At 35.8% G+C, this 19,086-nt stretch overlaps 1 protein-coding gene across 1 annotated transcript; it reads left to right on the forward strand.

The window, feature by feature from the left end:
• The first annotated feature begins 8,915 nt into the window (after positions 1-8,915).
• On the forward strand, positions 8,916-18,249 carry LOC144432610 (short transient receptor potential channel 4-like). Its single transcript, XM_078120901.1, has 13 exons — positions 8,916-9,084; positions 9,638-9,747; positions 10,686-10,793; positions 11,180-11,359; positions 11,716-11,946; positions 13,008-13,195; positions 13,547-13,746; positions 14,131-14,270; positions 14,561-15,042; positions 15,267-15,462; positions 15,920-16,099; positions 17,387-17,514; positions 18,108-18,249. Exons 1-13 carry the CDS (start codon positions 8,916-8,918, stop codon positions 18,247-18,249), a joined length of 2,454 nt encoding a protein of 817 aa, XP_077977027.1.
• The last annotated feature ends 837 nt before the right edge of the window (positions 18,250-19,086 follow it).

The raw sequence follows: 19,086 nt of genomic DNA on the forward strand, positions 1-19,086 counted from the left end.
AAATATTTAAGTATATACAAACTGACCACATTTCATGAGTTTTGATCTAGCAAAACTAATTATCGTTGGCATTACATTACTCAAAAAGGGTTTTGTTTGCAATTGTCTATATATTGTAATTGGCTTGGTCTAGCTCTTTCTAGAAAGATTTTCTCCTTACCACGGAGATATGTATTCCAAATAACACAATAAATACTTTTGTATGATGATTTGTTGTAAACACAATTGTCTTCTTTTTATATGTGTAATTTGCTTAGAGTTGAAATCTAACAATCAATTATCAAAAAGGGAAATTAAAATGGTACTGACTATTACGTCCGGTGCTTGCCGATATTTTGCGGGAGAATGTGGTTACGTGTAACCAGTCTCAAATCTGATGACGTTTCAGGACTTTGTTTTTATTGCAGACAAAACGAAAAGACAGTATTGATAGCTACTTATAAAATTATGTTCATTAATATACTGGGACGATCCTTGACGCCACATAGTACCTGCAATGTAAATGTTGAAAACTAGGATGCCATTTACACGTTGAACAGAGGGGGAAATAAATGAGTGGCACTCTCAACTTGGCTACTAGCATATTAAATTTATAACTTCAGTCACAGTCACCGGAAAGTCTACCGAAAGTAGAAAGAAGACTGTCGGCAACCCTTTGAGAAGTATTCTTAGAAACATTTGTATCAATACATGAACATTTCTCGTAGCAACATTTGTATCAACATAGGAACATTTCATAAGAACATTTGTATCAACTCATGAACATTTCTTATCAACATACGCAATTTTACATGGGAGTGTATTGATCAGTTCATGGACTTGCGCAATATTCACATGAAGTTGGTCGTTCAAAGTCTGGGTTGATCGAGTGTAAAACAGTTTGTTGATAACATGTGATAATAGGGGCCTATCCGTCCATGCTTGTTATGTTATATGTCAAAGTCAATAGACTTCACGCCTATTTTTTACAGCGAAAACAATCGAAAGTAGAAGTAAAACATACGGAATACCTGGTAAGTTTGAAGAGATGACAATGTGTTCATGTATATGTATGTATGTATGTATGTATGTATGTATGTATGTATGTATGTATGTATGTATGTATGTGTGTGTATGTGTGTGTGTATGTATGTATGTATGTATGTATGTATGTATGTATGTGTGTGTATGTATGTATGTGTGTGTGTGTATGTGTGTATGTATGTATGTATGTATGTATGTATGTATGTGTGTGTGTGTGTGTGTATGCATCAATTCCAATGACACTTGATCACATCATTCTTATGAGACTAACAAGAATTATTTAGGTTTTGATAAAAATCTATGCAATTAGGCAATATCTGAAAGTGGCCATAAGGATGACGACAAAGGGTATTTATTGTTTGTCTCACTGTCTCACATTAGAAATGCTTTATCCCGCCGGTTGAGAATGTCAATCCATGACCTTGCTATTGAAAAGGGTAGACATCTTGGTACACCATCCGAGGAAAGAATTTGCCCATTTGGGTGCAACTATATTGAGGACGAGTACCATTTTGTAATAGTGTGCGCCCCAAGTACAAACTTGTTAGATCTAAGTTTATTTCTGAATTTTATAATTCACCAGCATGTGATTGGAAATCTATCTTGTTAATGCAGTCAACAAACACTTTCATCATTCAAAACCTTGCGAAATTTATTTCCTTTGCCATGAAAATACGTAAACAGCTTTTGGAAGAAAATCTCTCTACATAAGCAGACTTGTCAATTTAGCTATGTTGAACATACCTCTGTAACCATGATCATTATTCGATGTTCAGTTATGTACATTTAATGTCCATGACCTACAGTACGGAATAAGATTATGTCTGTCTGTCTGTCTGTCTGTCTGTCTGTCTGTCTGTCTGTCTGTGCTATGTATCGTGTGTGTGTGTGTGTGTGTGTGTGTCTTTTACCGTTGCAATATTGAAAGGAACGCCGGCCTTTGTATTGATAACGAGATTTTTTTAAAAATCAACTGAAATTAACTTATTCGCACGAAGTCAATTCTTTTTTGACAAGATAAAAAAAGAATATCTATCTCTTCGATTTCATGGATAAAATAATGTGATTTTAATACTTCTTCGAACAGAGAATATGCACTGTACTGGCAGATCGATATCGCGCAGTGCCAGCAGCCAGAGAAGAAGATGATGCAATCTCTCCAGCAGATATAGCAACAATTAAACAAGACATATCAACTTTCAGGTAAGACTTTACATGTACATCTAGTTATGGTCATAGAAACCGTCGTCAAAACCAAGATATATCATGTGACGTTGTTAACGTTTTCAACGCCGTTAGGTTAAATATGCATATGCAGTATTTTTAAACATGTTTTACAGCAGACGACATGTAGGCAATAACAAGAGGAAGTAATCGGGATTATAGTAAACAAATACGAGTAGTTTAATACATACACTGAACACAGCATATTGTAAGAAGTATATATATATATATATATATATATATATATATATATATATATATATATATATATATATATATATATATATATAAATTGCTCATGGTTGTTTACCAAAACCTAATCAGTTCTAGCCATTACCCTATGGAACACGTCTACAAAATTCCGCTTGAATTGAGCCAGTCGTTGTTTAGATAATTGTGACACACACACACACACACACACACACACACACACACACACACACAGAGGCACAAACACAGACACCCAGACTTCATCTCTAGTATAAAATCTTCCTTACGGAAGGTAAAAATCAAACATTTAACGCAGTTCTAATAATGGAAGAGACCGACATGCATGAGGACGGTTTTACTGAGCTTTCCATTATGTTCCTCTTTTTTTGTTCCAGATTTCATGTGTATGACATGATGCAGAGATTAGAAAAAACTGTAAGTAACGTATTGGCCAATGTGGACACACTGGATAAAAACGTTCAAGACAATAAACTGGAAGAGAACAAAGCTGTTGAATCTTTAAACGCTAACTTCAACACAACATCTGAACGCGGAGATGCTAAGCTACAAAAACTGGAAGAGCAACTCTCCGAGAACCATCAGTATCTACTGCATAGACAAGAAAGTGAGATGGAGAAGATCAACGAAATAATCAACATACTGAATAAACAACAACAGGATCAACTCATTAGTAATTTGAAAATAGAGGAGGCTAAACTAGTGACAAGAAGAGACATTGCGGAAATAGCGGCCAAGACAGAAACTATTGATAATCAAGATCAAAACCATGTAAACGGTGCCAATCACATGTTACCAGGAAATGCCCACAGTCACGGCTATGATACCCATGACCAAGATGATGCGGCGTACATCAATTATGCATTTGAAGACGATGCTGGCCGAGCAGACGACGTTGATCATGGAGGCATTAAACGTCATGACTCCGGTGAAGAGAAACAGTCTGAACGGGACGAAGATGTGAAATTGCAGGCCTCCTCATCACCTGAGACAGTTGGTGGCAAATCCACGGGTTTTGACGAAATTCGGATGCCGGCGGAGCACATTCGAATGCACGGTGAAATGGGACCGGTTGACACCGCCGATGGAATTGAGTTAGTTTTGAGAAATGAACCCCAAGATCGGGAGCGAACAGGTAGTCGAGCCGAACTGAACGAACCAAATCGTAAACAAAGACGATCCTCAAGTACTCTTTCAATGGATAGACCAATGTATCGTCGGTCTCTCAGTCCAGAAAGTCGAGGAGTCAATGAGATCATCAATGCCATTGAGCACTTCAAACACCCTGCTGCTATCGGTGAGGATGTCAGTGAAGGTGTGAATCGGGAGGAAGAAGACATAGATGTCGGATATCGTCCACTCAATAGATTTGCTTCTGTTGAGTTTGACGAAAGCGTCTTCTGAAGATCCTCATCGGAATCAAATAACAAACGCGAATATCATGCATACAAGGAGAGGAAGTCGGCAATCTCTACAATAATATGAGTGGCAACTCACTTTTTAGTACTAGTGTGTTAATGTTGGGTATACGCTGCCTGTATTCCTACATAGCATTTTCTTAGCTTTCAAATCGAATAAGTCATATTGATTTCGAGTGTCAGCATTTTCTTTTTGGTGATATTGTTAGGTCTAAAGAAAGTGTTGTGAAGTCGATCAGGAATTGTCTTTGCAATTTCCATCGACCCTATATGTGATCATATTTAGAGGACAGCTTTGTTGGTATGCATTTATTGTGTTTGTTAGAGTGTGTGTGTATAAAATCAAAGAAAAGTGAAATTTTGAAAAGATGTTTGATGGGGTATAATTCAATATATTGAATGTTTTTTTGTTTTCTCGTCACAGGTACAATCGATCGTGAACAAAGTGTGGTTATATTACATTAGTCACTGTATAAAGAACTCCTCCGATAATTGTGACAAGTACAAAAAGTTAATACAAAATGTACATAAGATTAATCTAATGAAGAACAAACAGATACGGTAATTATAAGTTACTGTACGTGGTTGGATACCAGTAGTAAACATAGACTACAGGCGTTCTCTTTTATCTGATGAGGGCTATACATTTGATAGCTTTAACGAACTTCAACTATTTTTACATTTAACGAGAAACTATTTCCTGAGTCAATAAATTAAGTCTTGAAACATTTCGTCTGTATTTCAAATACTGAATATATATAAATATATATATATATCTTTGATTCTTCATCAGTTGTCTGATGATCGCACAATGCGTGAAACTCCGAGTTACAACCAAGAAAGAGTTCAAGTACTACCAAAACTATTGCGCTCTGCCACTGCGGTATAGAGCACTGTCTTAGCAGATTGATACTCACCGAGTTATACATATACTCAGTGAGTATCAATCTGCTAAGACAGTGCTCTATACCGCAGTGGCAGAGCGTAATAGTTTGAAATTCTTATATATATATATATATATATATATATATATATATATATATATATATATATATATATATATATATATATGAGACGTAGCATCCCTGTCCTTCTATTGGCAGCTTCATCGAACAGTTAATTATGATGTATTTGTAAATAATAAATTTGAATGATCAGAGAAAAGGGGAATCTGAAGTAACAAACTACGGTCTGGAGGAAAAAGACAAAAAAGAATGAACTTCGAGTGCGCATGAGTTGCAATTCATTTGATTACCGTGTTAGGTTGTGCTTGAAGTTGGTTAATCTAAACATTCAATGTAAGAAATTATTGGAAAGATAGACGTGAGCATACAATTTGTTTTTCATGAGGTGACTTTCTTGTTATGATAAATTGCACGGCTATACCGTAGTGTTATTATCTTTATTTTGCCTTTGTGTAGTAGTAAAATAGCAATTTGAAATTCTTCCTTGTTTGGTTAGTCTTTTCCTCTGCGGAGCCTGTCATCATGATTCCTAAATTGACAAACTCAACATGACAATTTTAGCTGTTTTTACCGTGATTGGGTGCGTGTTATCACCAGTTTTCATCGTTAGCGAGGCAAATACGCATGTCGAATATCAATCAACAAATATATATATAATAATTAGCTGGAATCAATCACCTTAGAAGTGCGTTATTTTGCAATTGTATTGTGTAATGTTTTACTGAGGGTGGGCAAGAGGTCTTTTCTTACTTCGCAACCGGGTCATCTTATTTTTCATAGTTTGTAAAGCATTGAAATGAAATCCGTAACATCATCATAAAGTTGTCGTCAACCTAAGTAATCAACTGTTTATTTGCACTTTCATACTTTAAAAAACAAATTTTTTTGCCATTTGATATAACATACATAAACCGTATTTCTTCGACGTTTAAAGTTTCAAGAATACGAGCAAAACTATCCCGTGATCATGGTCCGGGCATACGGAGGTACTGTCAAATATACATGTGCATAATACGGTACTTTAAAACTTCAAACAAATGCAAATTGCTCAGCGAACAGAGAAAGTGTCTCGTTACAATATATATTCTTTTTTTCATTTATTTTCCTTTTTGTATGGGGGGGAGGGGGGGTCCAAGCTAAAGTTCAAAGTGTGTTCAAGTTCATGGGCAGGGAAGAGTGATGAGTGCCCCGCTTAAACTGGGAATTCATATTTATTACCCCAAGATCATGCTGACCATCCTTTGAATTGTCATCCAATGTAACGGGATATTGGTCAGTTGCAATGCAAACATGTAATATTGTATGTACTAAAACGGATGTATGATGAACGATACGGTATAAGCAGTTCACTATTTGCTTCAAAGATGGCATTCTGTAATATGCTATTCGAATTTTGAATTGTGTGTGCATCAATCTTGTACACCTCAATATGCGTGGTTTTAATGGGAAATCATAACAGATTCACATCACCGTTTAAAGATGACCCAGCGGGTACCCTGTTCCGAATAACCTATATATGTGTATATTTCGATAGTAGGTGGAATGGCATACACAAATATACTGAGTAATACATTCACATTTTCTCTATTTTTTCATTGATTAAGCAATATTTCGATTGTCATCCGAAGTGCGTATTTTTAAGCAGCTTAACACGTCAATACAGCTCCAGAGCATAAATCCTTGATCTCAAAATTTCAATGGCGGGAGAGAGGAACCTTTCCCTATGTCAGGTGAAAATGCTGACCTATATCCTGTTGTTGACGTGAACATTCCCCTCTAACAATAACTGTTGCATCTCAAGGACTTGATGGCACAGATATTTAGCTATCATTCCAAGCCTGTCTATTTGCTTGTCACATCATAGGCAACAGCAATCTCTAATTCACAGGGGAATTTTCACCATCATGCATTTTAGTATCTGATGATTTTTCATTCTTGTAGCAAGACATCTTTTTATGGATTCATATTTATTATTGACGGGTATTAGGTTAACCAATCAACGTTTAGACTTTGTGTAATATGCCGCGCATGGGTGCGATTATAATTGGCGTAATACATGTACTGGTGCCAACAACTGCCACGTGATGCCCCGGTTTGATATTGCTACACCCGCAAAAATATGACTATATCATAGACGAAGCGACACACTTAGCAGTAGTGGGGTTTTAATAGTGTACACGTTTCCCTCCACTCGAAGTTAACATATTTTCATTTTCTGCTGTAATGGTAAGTAATTTTTTATTAGGAATTATGAGACGTATACGATTACGATACAGTGAAGCGATTAAAAAAAAAATTGTTTCCGGAAATCAAAGAAAACCTGCATCCTGTAAAATGTACATAAGCTTACATCGTTACAATATTCAACATATCAGTGTTTGTTGTACAGTATATAACATTGTTTGTATTAAAGTGTATTGCATCATAAGCATCAACGATGAAATACTTTCACTGATTGAAATATCAATTGGCGTAAACCTATCATATACTAATATGTTACAAAACAAAAATAATAAGTGATGGATTAGAGACTACGGTCTGTGGAATTTAAGGTTCAGAATTCGGAATACAAAATAATTAACAATTTAATGAATCCTTAGATATTTCAGGGATTATGAATAGTTGCGAACCGAACTGCAGATGTCTGATTACGTGATTTACTATACTCAACACCTTATGAAAGACAACGTGCGTAATCAAGAGGTTCGGTAACATGGAAATCCTGAAATCCGGAATCAGTAGAATACTGTGAGTATTTTCTTAAGATCCAGAAATAATCCCAAAAACAAATAAATTCAGCTTGTGCCCCTTTAATGATTATCGATTCCGGATTTCGATTTCCGGTTTCCATGTTACCGAGAGGTTCTGACTACGGTATATATCTCGTGTCATCCGATGAACACCGTATTATTGAGACGATCGGCGTATTGTCATACGCAACCGCGAACCGTCCCAGCAAGGCGATGACGAGGAGTGATAGTGCAGTCTTTTATTATTGCAAACTATAAAGTGTGCCATTGACAAGGGAAAGTGCTTGAATGTCCCTACTTCTATATTTTGTTAGGGCTCCCTCTAACATAAGTTTCGTGGTCAACAATGTTGATTTGCTCGCTTTTTTTTTCATTATTTCCCCCTTTTCAAATATATCCTTACACCTGTGACCCCATAACATCATCATATTGCAAATGTTCCGCTACCAGCACTTATTGAAATGATAAAGGTCAAACCTTGGCGTTTATTCTTGACAGGGTAAATATATTTTAGAGGGTCACATTTCATAATGGCCATATGAATATTTATAATTTATGCAAGTGAAAAAGAAACCAGCATTCATCTGAGTTACATAAAGTTACATAAAGCAATGATGTGTTATCTGAACGGGCGTTTTCACTGTACTATATATACACAGAGACGTCATCTGATCATTGACTATATTTTAATTTTATTTTTCAAGAGCCCAGGCCAACGGCTCAGATTCAAAGCCCAGCCCAGGCTTTAGTATTATGCCGATACAGTCATTTAACTGAGTAAACTAACTGGTTTCATTGATTAAAGTTTCGCGAGTACATATGTCATCCTATTACACACGTATGAAGTCAAAAAATACTGCTGGATGATATATGAAGCAGTACATGTAATCACACTCAAAAGCATGTACAATAATACTCTTATTTAAAATACGTCACACTCATGCATAATTGTACGTGATTGTATGTGGTTCTGAAGTGCTATGCACGAAGACAGAAAACTCAAAAACCACAACATCTCTGTACTAGACACTATTAAATACTCGTAGACTTCTAGACTATTCCAAGACGTTGTTTCGAAAGGATAAATTAATGTCTACTGTAAAAAGAAAACCAAAAAAAAAAAACATGTAAATTACCAGTGATTTTGTAGACAATCAATGCAATTGGCTTCACTTTGCGTGCTCAATCCAATATTGAGTTTCGTAGAAATAGGTACATGTACATGTCAATAAAAACCTGCGTTGTTAGCTGTATTTACACGACGAATTTATTTTGAATTTGAATTCAGGACCAATGACAACGATGCAATGGCTGCAAGCCGAACATCGAAGGAACTAGTATATCTAGAAGCTGCAGTAAGTGGTAACATTAATGTGCTGGAAACAATTCTGAAAAATAAATCCGGATTCAACCTTAATATCATTAATTCAAAAGGGAAGACAGCATTACAACTTGCTATTGAAAATGGACGCATAGGTATGTAACATGTCAATTATTTGGGAGTCGTTTTAAGATAAACCTCGTAGCTGAGATTAGTAGTTTTATTATATGCATAGACACTGATATTCCCAGAATGCCACATCTAAGTTGCAGTAATACGAACTTGAAGTTGATAATCCTTGGATTGACATCAGAAGTATAGTAACATGGCCAGAACTACATTTAGCTGTGCGCACACATCAAACTACATGGTTACAATGTTACTTATGTATGCATAAATAAAAAATTTGAAACTAAATAAAAGCTTGGTTTGGACACATGAGAAAATATTTTTTCCTTTTTAAGACATGTTTTGCAAAAAATCTGCATCAAAGCGAAGAGTGAATACAAAATGCCTATGCTGTCACATCGCGTCGTCTTCCATTGGGATTATGACATGAATTACATGTATTGCATTTCGAAATTCACTATCATCTAGACAGCTACGATTTATGTGTTCGAAGTCTGTAAATAGTGGTGTGTTGGTGAAGTTAGACTGTTGTTTGGCGTGGCACGTTGTTTTACTCTGATTTCTCATCTTTTTGGATAGAAGTGGTAGATTTACTGTTACACCATGGCATTGAAGTTGGTGACTCACTACTGCATGCTGTTAATAGTAAATGTCAAAAGGCTGTGCAATTACTATTGAATTATTCCAAGGTACATCCTTTTGAAAGTAACGCTGTTGATCGGGTTACTGTACAGTTTATCGATATTTAATGTTCAAACGGGGAAGTAATCACTCGCACTGCTGGTCAAATCGTCAGTCTGTTCCATTTAAGACTATAACATTGAATTAGCCGACCAACTAGTTTCTTCTCAAACCATCTCTTCTACGAGGTACCGTACCGACTTGGATTGTTGAGTAGAACTCACAACGAAACATACATATCTGGTTCAACGAACGCCAAGCTAACCATTTGGTTGATTTTATTACATGACCAATCTCCGTCTCCGCTTCCCCCGAGATGGGCTAAAAACCCAACTTAAATACATTTCAAAGTTTACACAAAATCGCTATTCTTAGAGTATGACGTATTCTTAAGTCTTATGAAAGACATCATCTGAGATCTAAAATCCAATCACCTTCTCCAGATAAGTAATACTAGTTCATATCTCATAGACCATAAAATAGTCATGTCATAATAAAACTTGTTGACAGTTCAATCGCACCTGGTACAAACAATTCCGAAATAGCGATATTGAGATGTCAAAGACCTATGTTGTTACGCAACGGAATGTCACTGTATGTACAAAGTTTAAATGCTTTTTGACTTCAATTTAGAGTTCGTAATGTAAATTTACCAAAATATCCTGAATGGATATAATTTAGATCTGTGACTCGTAACACTTTACAATTATGGATTTATAACTGATATGTATGTGAATATTTAAGGATAGTTAGTAGGAGTGTACTGATGATTGTCAAATGCATTTTATATCATTTTTATTTTAAAACATTCATTCTGTTATTATGATTCAAATGGTCTTTTGTAACAATCATCACACCCCTACCATTAGTTATGTCTTTGCTGCACCTAGCATTCAATTGTTTTACAAATTGTATTGTGTACTAACTATTTATTTTTATCCCAAAGGGCAAAGAAATGGTCAATGCCCATGCGAGCAAAAGCAGCCATTGTTTCCATCAAGATATGACACCCATTATCCTGGCAGCCCAGCAGAATAATTATGACGTAATCAAGGCATGTCATTCCATATAAATGTTACTTTATCTATCGATCTACGTGTAGTCCGCAATATTCATTACTATGTTCGACCACTCAACTATCAAGGTATAACTCAATTCAACTTTAAAAAGAATTGAGCACTGGGAATGTAATACCTGTAATTGTCATGTCGAAACATTTTGTGAACTTTAAGCAATGAAACATAAAGTTCAATATAACGAACAACATTCACAGACACAGTTATGCAGTGTTACGTTGACGTTTTTTATATAGCGTATAGTAAAGTGTATGTATTGTAAACGCAGGAAGGAAGATAATTAGTGACAAAGCGTAATAACCAAGTAAAATCCCTAAACACTTAATTAATACCTTAGTTACCCTCTTTTACTTTGTAAATTTAGTTACTGATAGACAATGGAGCCTTACCTATTGAACTTACAAGTCATCAGAGTGAAAAACATACCATACAGCACTGTGTTGGTACGTTAAATATTTACAAAGCCCTTGCTAGTGAAGCATATATTTCAATTATTGTACTTGAGGATGAAGAAGGCTCTGACCTGTTCCAGAGAATTTTCGAGGTAGGGCGAGCGACATCTCAGCATGCATGCATGCATGGGTGGTCGGATTGTGTGTGTGTATGTATGTATGTATGTATGTATGTATGTATGTATGTATGTATGTATGTATGTATGTATGTATGTATGTATGTATGACATGTATGTATGTATGTGTGTGTGTGTGTGTGTATGTATGTATGTATGTATGTATGTACGTACGTGTATGTATGTATGTATGTATGTATGTATGTCTGTCTGTCTGTCTGTCTGTCTGTCTGTCTGTCTGTCTGGATGGATGGATGGATGGTTGGATAAATGGATGGTAAGTTCATGTTTTGGTGTCATTAATTTACAATGCTATCTCTCTCTCTGTACAGTTATGTCGTAAACTTAGACTCGAGAGCTCAGATGAGTATGAATTTCGAAAGCAATATCTTGAAATAGCAGCACGATGTGAACAGTTTTCAGCCGATTTGCTTGGTCAGACACAAGACACAGACGAACTGGGAACTATATTGAACCATGATTCAAATGGGTATAGTAAACATACTATCATTGGGAATCGACCATTAAATGTGTTGTACGCTGTTAATAGAAACCAGAAAAAGGTCAGTGTTTGCCGAGTATATTGTTCGCTATTTTCAAACTTTTTCGTTTCTCGTGTACTATTGATAAGGTCTAAAAAAAATAATTGTTTGCATTTGGTTCCGGTAACTTACCCGAACACACCTACCTTTTCACTGCCGACCCTAAACTTTGTTTTACGTATTCGAGAAAAAAATAATAAAATCAGTTGGTGCGGAAACTGACATCAACTTAAAAAGACAAACTAAAACTGTGTATCTGTAATTACTATACATCTGATAGGAAGAAATGAACAACAGAGAGACAATTTGGAAAAAAATGGAAAACCTGAACTAGACACTCACACAGAAAAAAATATACACAAATAAAATAAAAATCTACCCACCATACCTATTCCAAAATTGAGCGTAATTGGAACCACAATATTTTGTTATTATACCTAAAAATGTAAAAAGTTTTTTTCTAATGGCCAATTTTAGTTTGATAGGCTCTATCATACAGTTTCAGCTCCTCACCCCCCCGTACCAATACAATAATGAAATCAAACATATATTAAGTATTGTTGGAATGCTTTACAAATATCCAGAACAAAATGAGGTTCCATGAATTAAATGTAATAAATATGTGTTCCGAGAAAGACTACGGATGACGGTAAAGGTATGAACGACATGAATGGTACAAATTTATGTGCAATATTCTAATCACAAGGTACATCAGTATAGTAACATTTGTCAAAGCTTCTGTTTATTATGAGTTGAACATGTTGATTTTCTCAAATGTTTTATATGTTTGACTTGTCTTTCTCTGTTTTTTGTTGGCCCTCGTCCTCTTTATCCATCCTCCCTGTCTATCAACTGCTGTCTTTTGCTCTAATGGGTTTCTATATTTCTCTGTTGTACATGTACTCTTATCGTTGTCTGTCTGTCTGTCTGTCTGTCTGTCTGTCTGTCTGTCTGTCTGTCTGTCTGTCTGTCTGTCTCTCTCTCTCTCTCTCTCTCTCTCTCTCTCTCTCTCTCTCTCTCTCTCTCTCTCTCTCTCTCTCTCTCTCTCTCTCTCTCTCTCTCTCTCTCTCTCACACACGCAGTTTGTTTGCCACCCGCACTGCCAACAATATTTGATCGAACTGTGGTATAGGAACCTAAAGCATTGGCGCGATGCTGGGGCAATTACAAGTGTTGTAATCTCAGCAATGATAGTGTTGTTATTTCCTGTCCTGAGCCTTGTTTACATTATTTTACCTTATGGAAAGTTTGGAATATTCATGAGAATACCGTAAGTATCTTATAGTCGAGTGAACAAATGTCATTTTGAGAATGTAGTGAGTACTGTACATTACTGTGTTCGCCATGATCTGAATGTGTAGTGGTAGAGAGAAATGTTGACGTGTTTTACGACCCGCTGTATGTGAATTTCTTTATATTTTTTGCGGCATATGACGTAGACGTTCCTCCTGAAATTGCATATTTTTCACAGATGACATCACGAAATGTCAATACTGTGTGTATAAAACTATCACCAGTTCGATCCATGTATATGTACATGTCTCTTCCGACAATCGTATCAAGAATGACATTATTACAACTATCAACACATTCCTTCTTTTACTTTTGTATCTACTCACAGGTATATCAAGTTTTTGATGCACACTGCATCATATCTGTTTTTCCTATTTCTACTATTGATAACAACTGACAAGTCGATGGTTTCAGTCGGATTGGAGGATAACTGTAAATCATACTATGTGGATGCTCAACGATTAGAAAGCCACCAATGTGGTCTTAGACCGACAACATTTGAAATCCTAATAATGTTATGGATTGTCGGTAAGTGCATTATAATATCACAAGCATGTCAAAAGACGCAAACAGACAGACACACATTTACATAAACACGCAGACAAATAAAACAACAAACGATCAAACAAACAAACTGTATACTGACTGTGTATCATATTTGGGTTTTCAACCTGAGCGGCCAAATCAGCTGTACTGCCGTCCTTCAGCTATGTTCGAAAACCCTTCGAAGTATACGTGTAGTCCAAGGCAATGTACAAACCTAATAGGCAGCTCGTTTACAAAAAAAAGAAGACACGCAGTACTGTGTTATGGATGACCATGATTACAGATTAATATAATGCATTGTAATCTTGCTAGTCTGTTAGGTACTAAAGAATGTGTTTTCAAGTATGTATTTTGTATACCTGACAGGAATGACATGGCGAGAGATCAAAGAACTGTGGAATGAAGGTCTCCGAGTATATGTTAATGACATCTGGAATGCGGTCGATTTTGTACAACTTGGCTTATATTGGGCATGGATTGCGCTCAGAACCACGGCTTACTTAACGGTAGTATCTTTAAGTTTGTTTGTTTGTTTGTTTGTTTGTTTGTTTGTGCTTGTTCGTACACACGAAACTATATACTGGAAAGCCCCTCTACACCTAGATTGCAATATAATCAAAGCTTGTATAAAGCTTCCCCTTTTAAGTTTAACGTAAACGCAATGGGAAAGGGAACGATTTCATCTTCTGTCATCATTTTCAGTAACAACAAATTGCTCATGCAGATGATATCCCTCTCAACGCCAAATTCATTTCATTTCATAGTTTTGCATTATGAATTCTCCTCTATGTTTCAGGTTACCAGGGGAACTGACAATGCAGATTCTATAACTGTAGGACGCTATTATAGCCATAGCAATGATAGCCATTATCGAGTTGATGGTGGACACATATGTTGGAGATGTCAAATAACAACGAATTACACCAATGTCGAAGTTGAGCCAGTCTTCATCGATGTTTTGTACACGTCAGCCCGGAAAGATTGGGGCCACAGCGACCCGACTTTAATAGCGAACTACATTATTGCATTTGCAAACGTCATCAGCGTCATAAGATTCCTACGAATTATGGTAATACACGAGTATATAGGCCAATTACAGATCTCGTTCAGTAAGATGTTTAAAGACATCATTCTATTCCTGTTTATATTCACGATAGTGTGGATAGCCTTTGCCTTGGGGATGACTCAACTCTATCAGCACTACACAGCTGATGCGGAAATTATGTGTCTAAAAAACGGTGGATTGTACGAGGAGTGTGCATCACGACCCTTTTCAAGGTGAGTATACCTATCATGGTCTGGAACCTCAAACTTCTCCAACGTATTTAACGTTGGCCGGTTATCTTGTGCCTTCCTGCACCTTATGTTCCAGCAACTACTTACTTTTAGAAATTCTCTAATGAATTCCATTCTGGTTGAATTAAGACAGTTTATAGAGAATGTCTGATTAATTAATTAACCAGTCAATGTATTGATTAACTTTACTGATACCTTCACTCCAGTGTTTCAGAATCGCTGAGGACATTATTTTGGTCAGTGTATGGATTGTTTAGTTTACAAAGTCTCGAAGTTGACGCAAACCAACCTTTAACGGAGTTGTTTGGAGAAATGTTGTTTGCTGGTTATTATATCACAGCAGTAGTTATTTTATTAAACCTACTGATTGCGTTGATGGACAACACATACACAAATATTGTGGTAAGTAGAACATTAGTAGTCATAGTGATGAAGATGATGACGACGATGATGTTGATGAGCACGACAGTAATTTTGAAAATCGTTTGGAACCTTCCTCGTCGACAAATCAAAATTCTGTGTCATCGTTACGGAAAACAGTTTAGTTAACAGCTAAGGTCATCTTCTATGTAGTTTTGTGTTGTTTACGAAGGTCCTAAATGACGGGGATGAGGGTGGGGGTGATGGTGGTAGTGGTGATGATGGCGATGGTGAAGGTAGCTGTTTAAGCATTAATGAATTAAGACAAAGTTATAATTACATTTGTCGACGATTCAGAAGAAAAATAAACCCAAAATATATATGGTTATGAACAGTCCTGAATAAATCGGGTCAAAACTATTACTGGTTAAATTATATGGATTGTGATGTAGTCCTATTATGTAATAACTGTATAATAAAGTGTCATTTATCATGACAGGGAAATGCCGATATGGAATGGAAATTTGCACGGACTGAGATGTGGATGGATTACTTCCGACATGGAGCTACTTTACCACCACCCTTTAACATTATACCCGGAACCAAATCAATACGCCATTTCTTTCGACGTTACTTTTATGTCATTTCCAATTGCAAAACAGACAATGGAACAAAACATGTGAGTAGCTATAGGGGATTGAATACACATGTACGTCAGTGCAAATCTCTGGTTTGTTGTAGTCCAAAGTAATACCTATGCGTAGTGCTAAGCTGTATGTACATAACATGATGTAAACACATTCTTCTATAAAAGGGAAACGAATATTGAAAAGAAATATAATGTTTTGAATATTAATAATACAAGACCAATGTTGGTTGTTTCTTGGTTACAAGATAAAATAAGTTTATATAAGCCAGCAACTTGTGACCTAGACACAAATTTAGTGAAAACAAGACACGCTTTGTAAAAACATTTTGGCGGCGTAAATAGTAAGAGCTACCCAGTCTTAATGTGACGTGTTTACATACTTAGATTTGTTGATATTAATTTGTTATTTCTTACCATACATATCATAATCTTACGGGTTGGATGGCAATTTACACTATCTGATTCTTGTCGACATCTCATGAATTCTTGGTTACGTGACATCTGTTGTGAGTAAATAGGATAATAAGTATGATGTGACTGACAAATTAGTTTCTCGCTTAGATATGCAATAATCATACAATATATATATATATATATATATATATATATATATATATATATATATATATATATATATATATATATATATATACATAATCGTTTCAGAAAATACGCAACCGCAAATCTAAAAACAAGCAACAAGAACAATATAAGGTAAATAACCTTTATGCTGAAGACAATAACATTCATATACTTAAGATGAAGCAAATTATAAAAATGACAAATGGCACAGGTATAACCCTACATACATACATACATACATACATACATACATACATACACACACACGTACGTACGTACGTACGTACGTACGTACGTACATACATACATACATACATACATACATACATACATACATACATACATACATACATACATACATACATACATGTATTAAATTACTGTTACTCACATTGGAAGTTGATCTATGGGTACACAGCGGTTTCACTCTCTCAGTTTTGCACCTCAGCGCATTTTTCACGAAGTTTGAAAAGAATATTATTCTTTATGATATACCAAGTTCACAGTTGATGTTCACAGTTTCATAACTTTTAAAAAAATTATACCACTTACCAATTTGCAAAACTTGCTCATCAGTTCATATAGCGACATGACTATTAAATTTGTTCAAGCAATGGTCATAAGAGACTTTAGTCGAAATGATATCTATTCGATCGATCATTGTATGTACATGTATGTAAGGTGATTTCAATTCTATCTGAAATGAATACTATTGTATTTGAATACATTTTGTAGACGGTTTGCAAACATTTGATTCGTCGCTACTTTGCGGAGAAATATTCTTCATCCGATCAAGCAGTTGATAGCGATGATAAGGTGACAGGTGAACTAATGGCCATCAAACAAGACATCTCAACGATGCGGTGAGTGTCTGAAAACAAAATCTACACTTTAACCGTTTGCATTGGGAACGGAATGGCTTAGTTGATATTTTAATTCCCGACCCAACTCTCCTCGGTATCTTCCAAGTGATGCTAGGAATGGCCGCATTTTTTGCGTATTGTAGAACTACAATAGCAAACTTTGCCGATATTTTTGAATTAATTAATATGTAAATTACCACCAAAACAGTTGCGTAGTTTACAATTTGAAGAATTGTGGTGTTAAACAAATCATTCTGTACGGTTTCGGTGATAATTCGTTACCCGTGTTGCTTGGACAAAGAAAATAGTTTAGACGACAGGCATATACGGACCTTTTTACTAGCGAGAAATTTACATTTCGTTTTATAGCGTATTTACGTAAGACAGATACTAGTATCCTTCAAGCCATAGCACCTGTACATATCGTTGGCCCTATATCATGTTAGATGTGAAATTACAGAGAATATGAACATTAAGTATATTTTGGAATCACCAGACGATATATTTTGGAAACACCAGACGATAAAAAAAACACGTTTTACTCTAAAACTATATACCCATTTTATAATATTTCTTTCCCATCCTTTTGGTAGATGTCAAATCTATGGAGTGATACAACATTTGGAGAATGCCACTGATCAATTCAATAAGAGCAACGCCATGATATATCGGCAATTACAAGGACTAATCGACACAATAGAGCCCGAGGGGAATCAGAAGCAAACCCTGATCTAGGTGTAAACGGAATACCTTCCGTAATGGCGAAAAGCAAGCCTTTCCGCTTTCGATTGTTTCCTTTGTTTGTAAATTTCATCAATTATGCAAACGATTCATAACTAATGCACGCCATAATAACAAGCCACGTACGTACGTACATACATACGTGTGTGCATGCAGACAGACACGGCAAACAGGCAGACACCGCTATATAATATCCTGCAGGCCCTTACGTAGGGTAAATCTTATTTTTGTAATGTAGAAATATTAATGGTAGCATACATTTTTGCCACAAGTATGTACTAATCAATTGAAAACTTCTTACAAGTTCTGTGATCTAAAAATATTATTGCTTTTTGGAATAAATGACAAATCAAGGAATTACCTGTTTTATTATATGGTAAAGTTACAGTGTATTTTATTTTAACATCGTCCCCAATAAAACAATGTTGGAGCGTTAAAGGTTGAATTTATTCACATCAGCGAGTTTGCACATGAAAATAATTGTTGATGACTCACAATAGAAATGGGGTTCGGAAAACAGCGGTAATAGAAATGACAATACAAGCAAGTAGTAGTATACACTGGGAACTCTGTTCTTTATATGCACGCGCGTTCCAACTTGTAACTGAAAGTTACATTACACAAGAATGCAAGCGCACTCCAACTTGTAACTGAAACTTACATCACACAAGAAATTATGATTTGATCGTCTGCCTTATCGGCGGGCTGCGTGCTGATTGGTTGATTATGTATGACGTATGACTATATCATGAGTTCATCAGAAACGGCAACAGTGTCAACAACAACAACGTATAACACAAAATATGAATCAATAAATGTAATTCACGACAA

Source organism: Glandiceps talaboti, chromosome 1 (assembly GCF_964340395.1).
Source record: "Glandiceps talaboti chromosome 1, keGlaTala1.1, whole genome shotgun sequence".
Taxonomy (NCBI): Eukaryota; Metazoa; Hemichordata; class Enteropneusta; family Spengelidae; genus Glandiceps; species Glandiceps talaboti.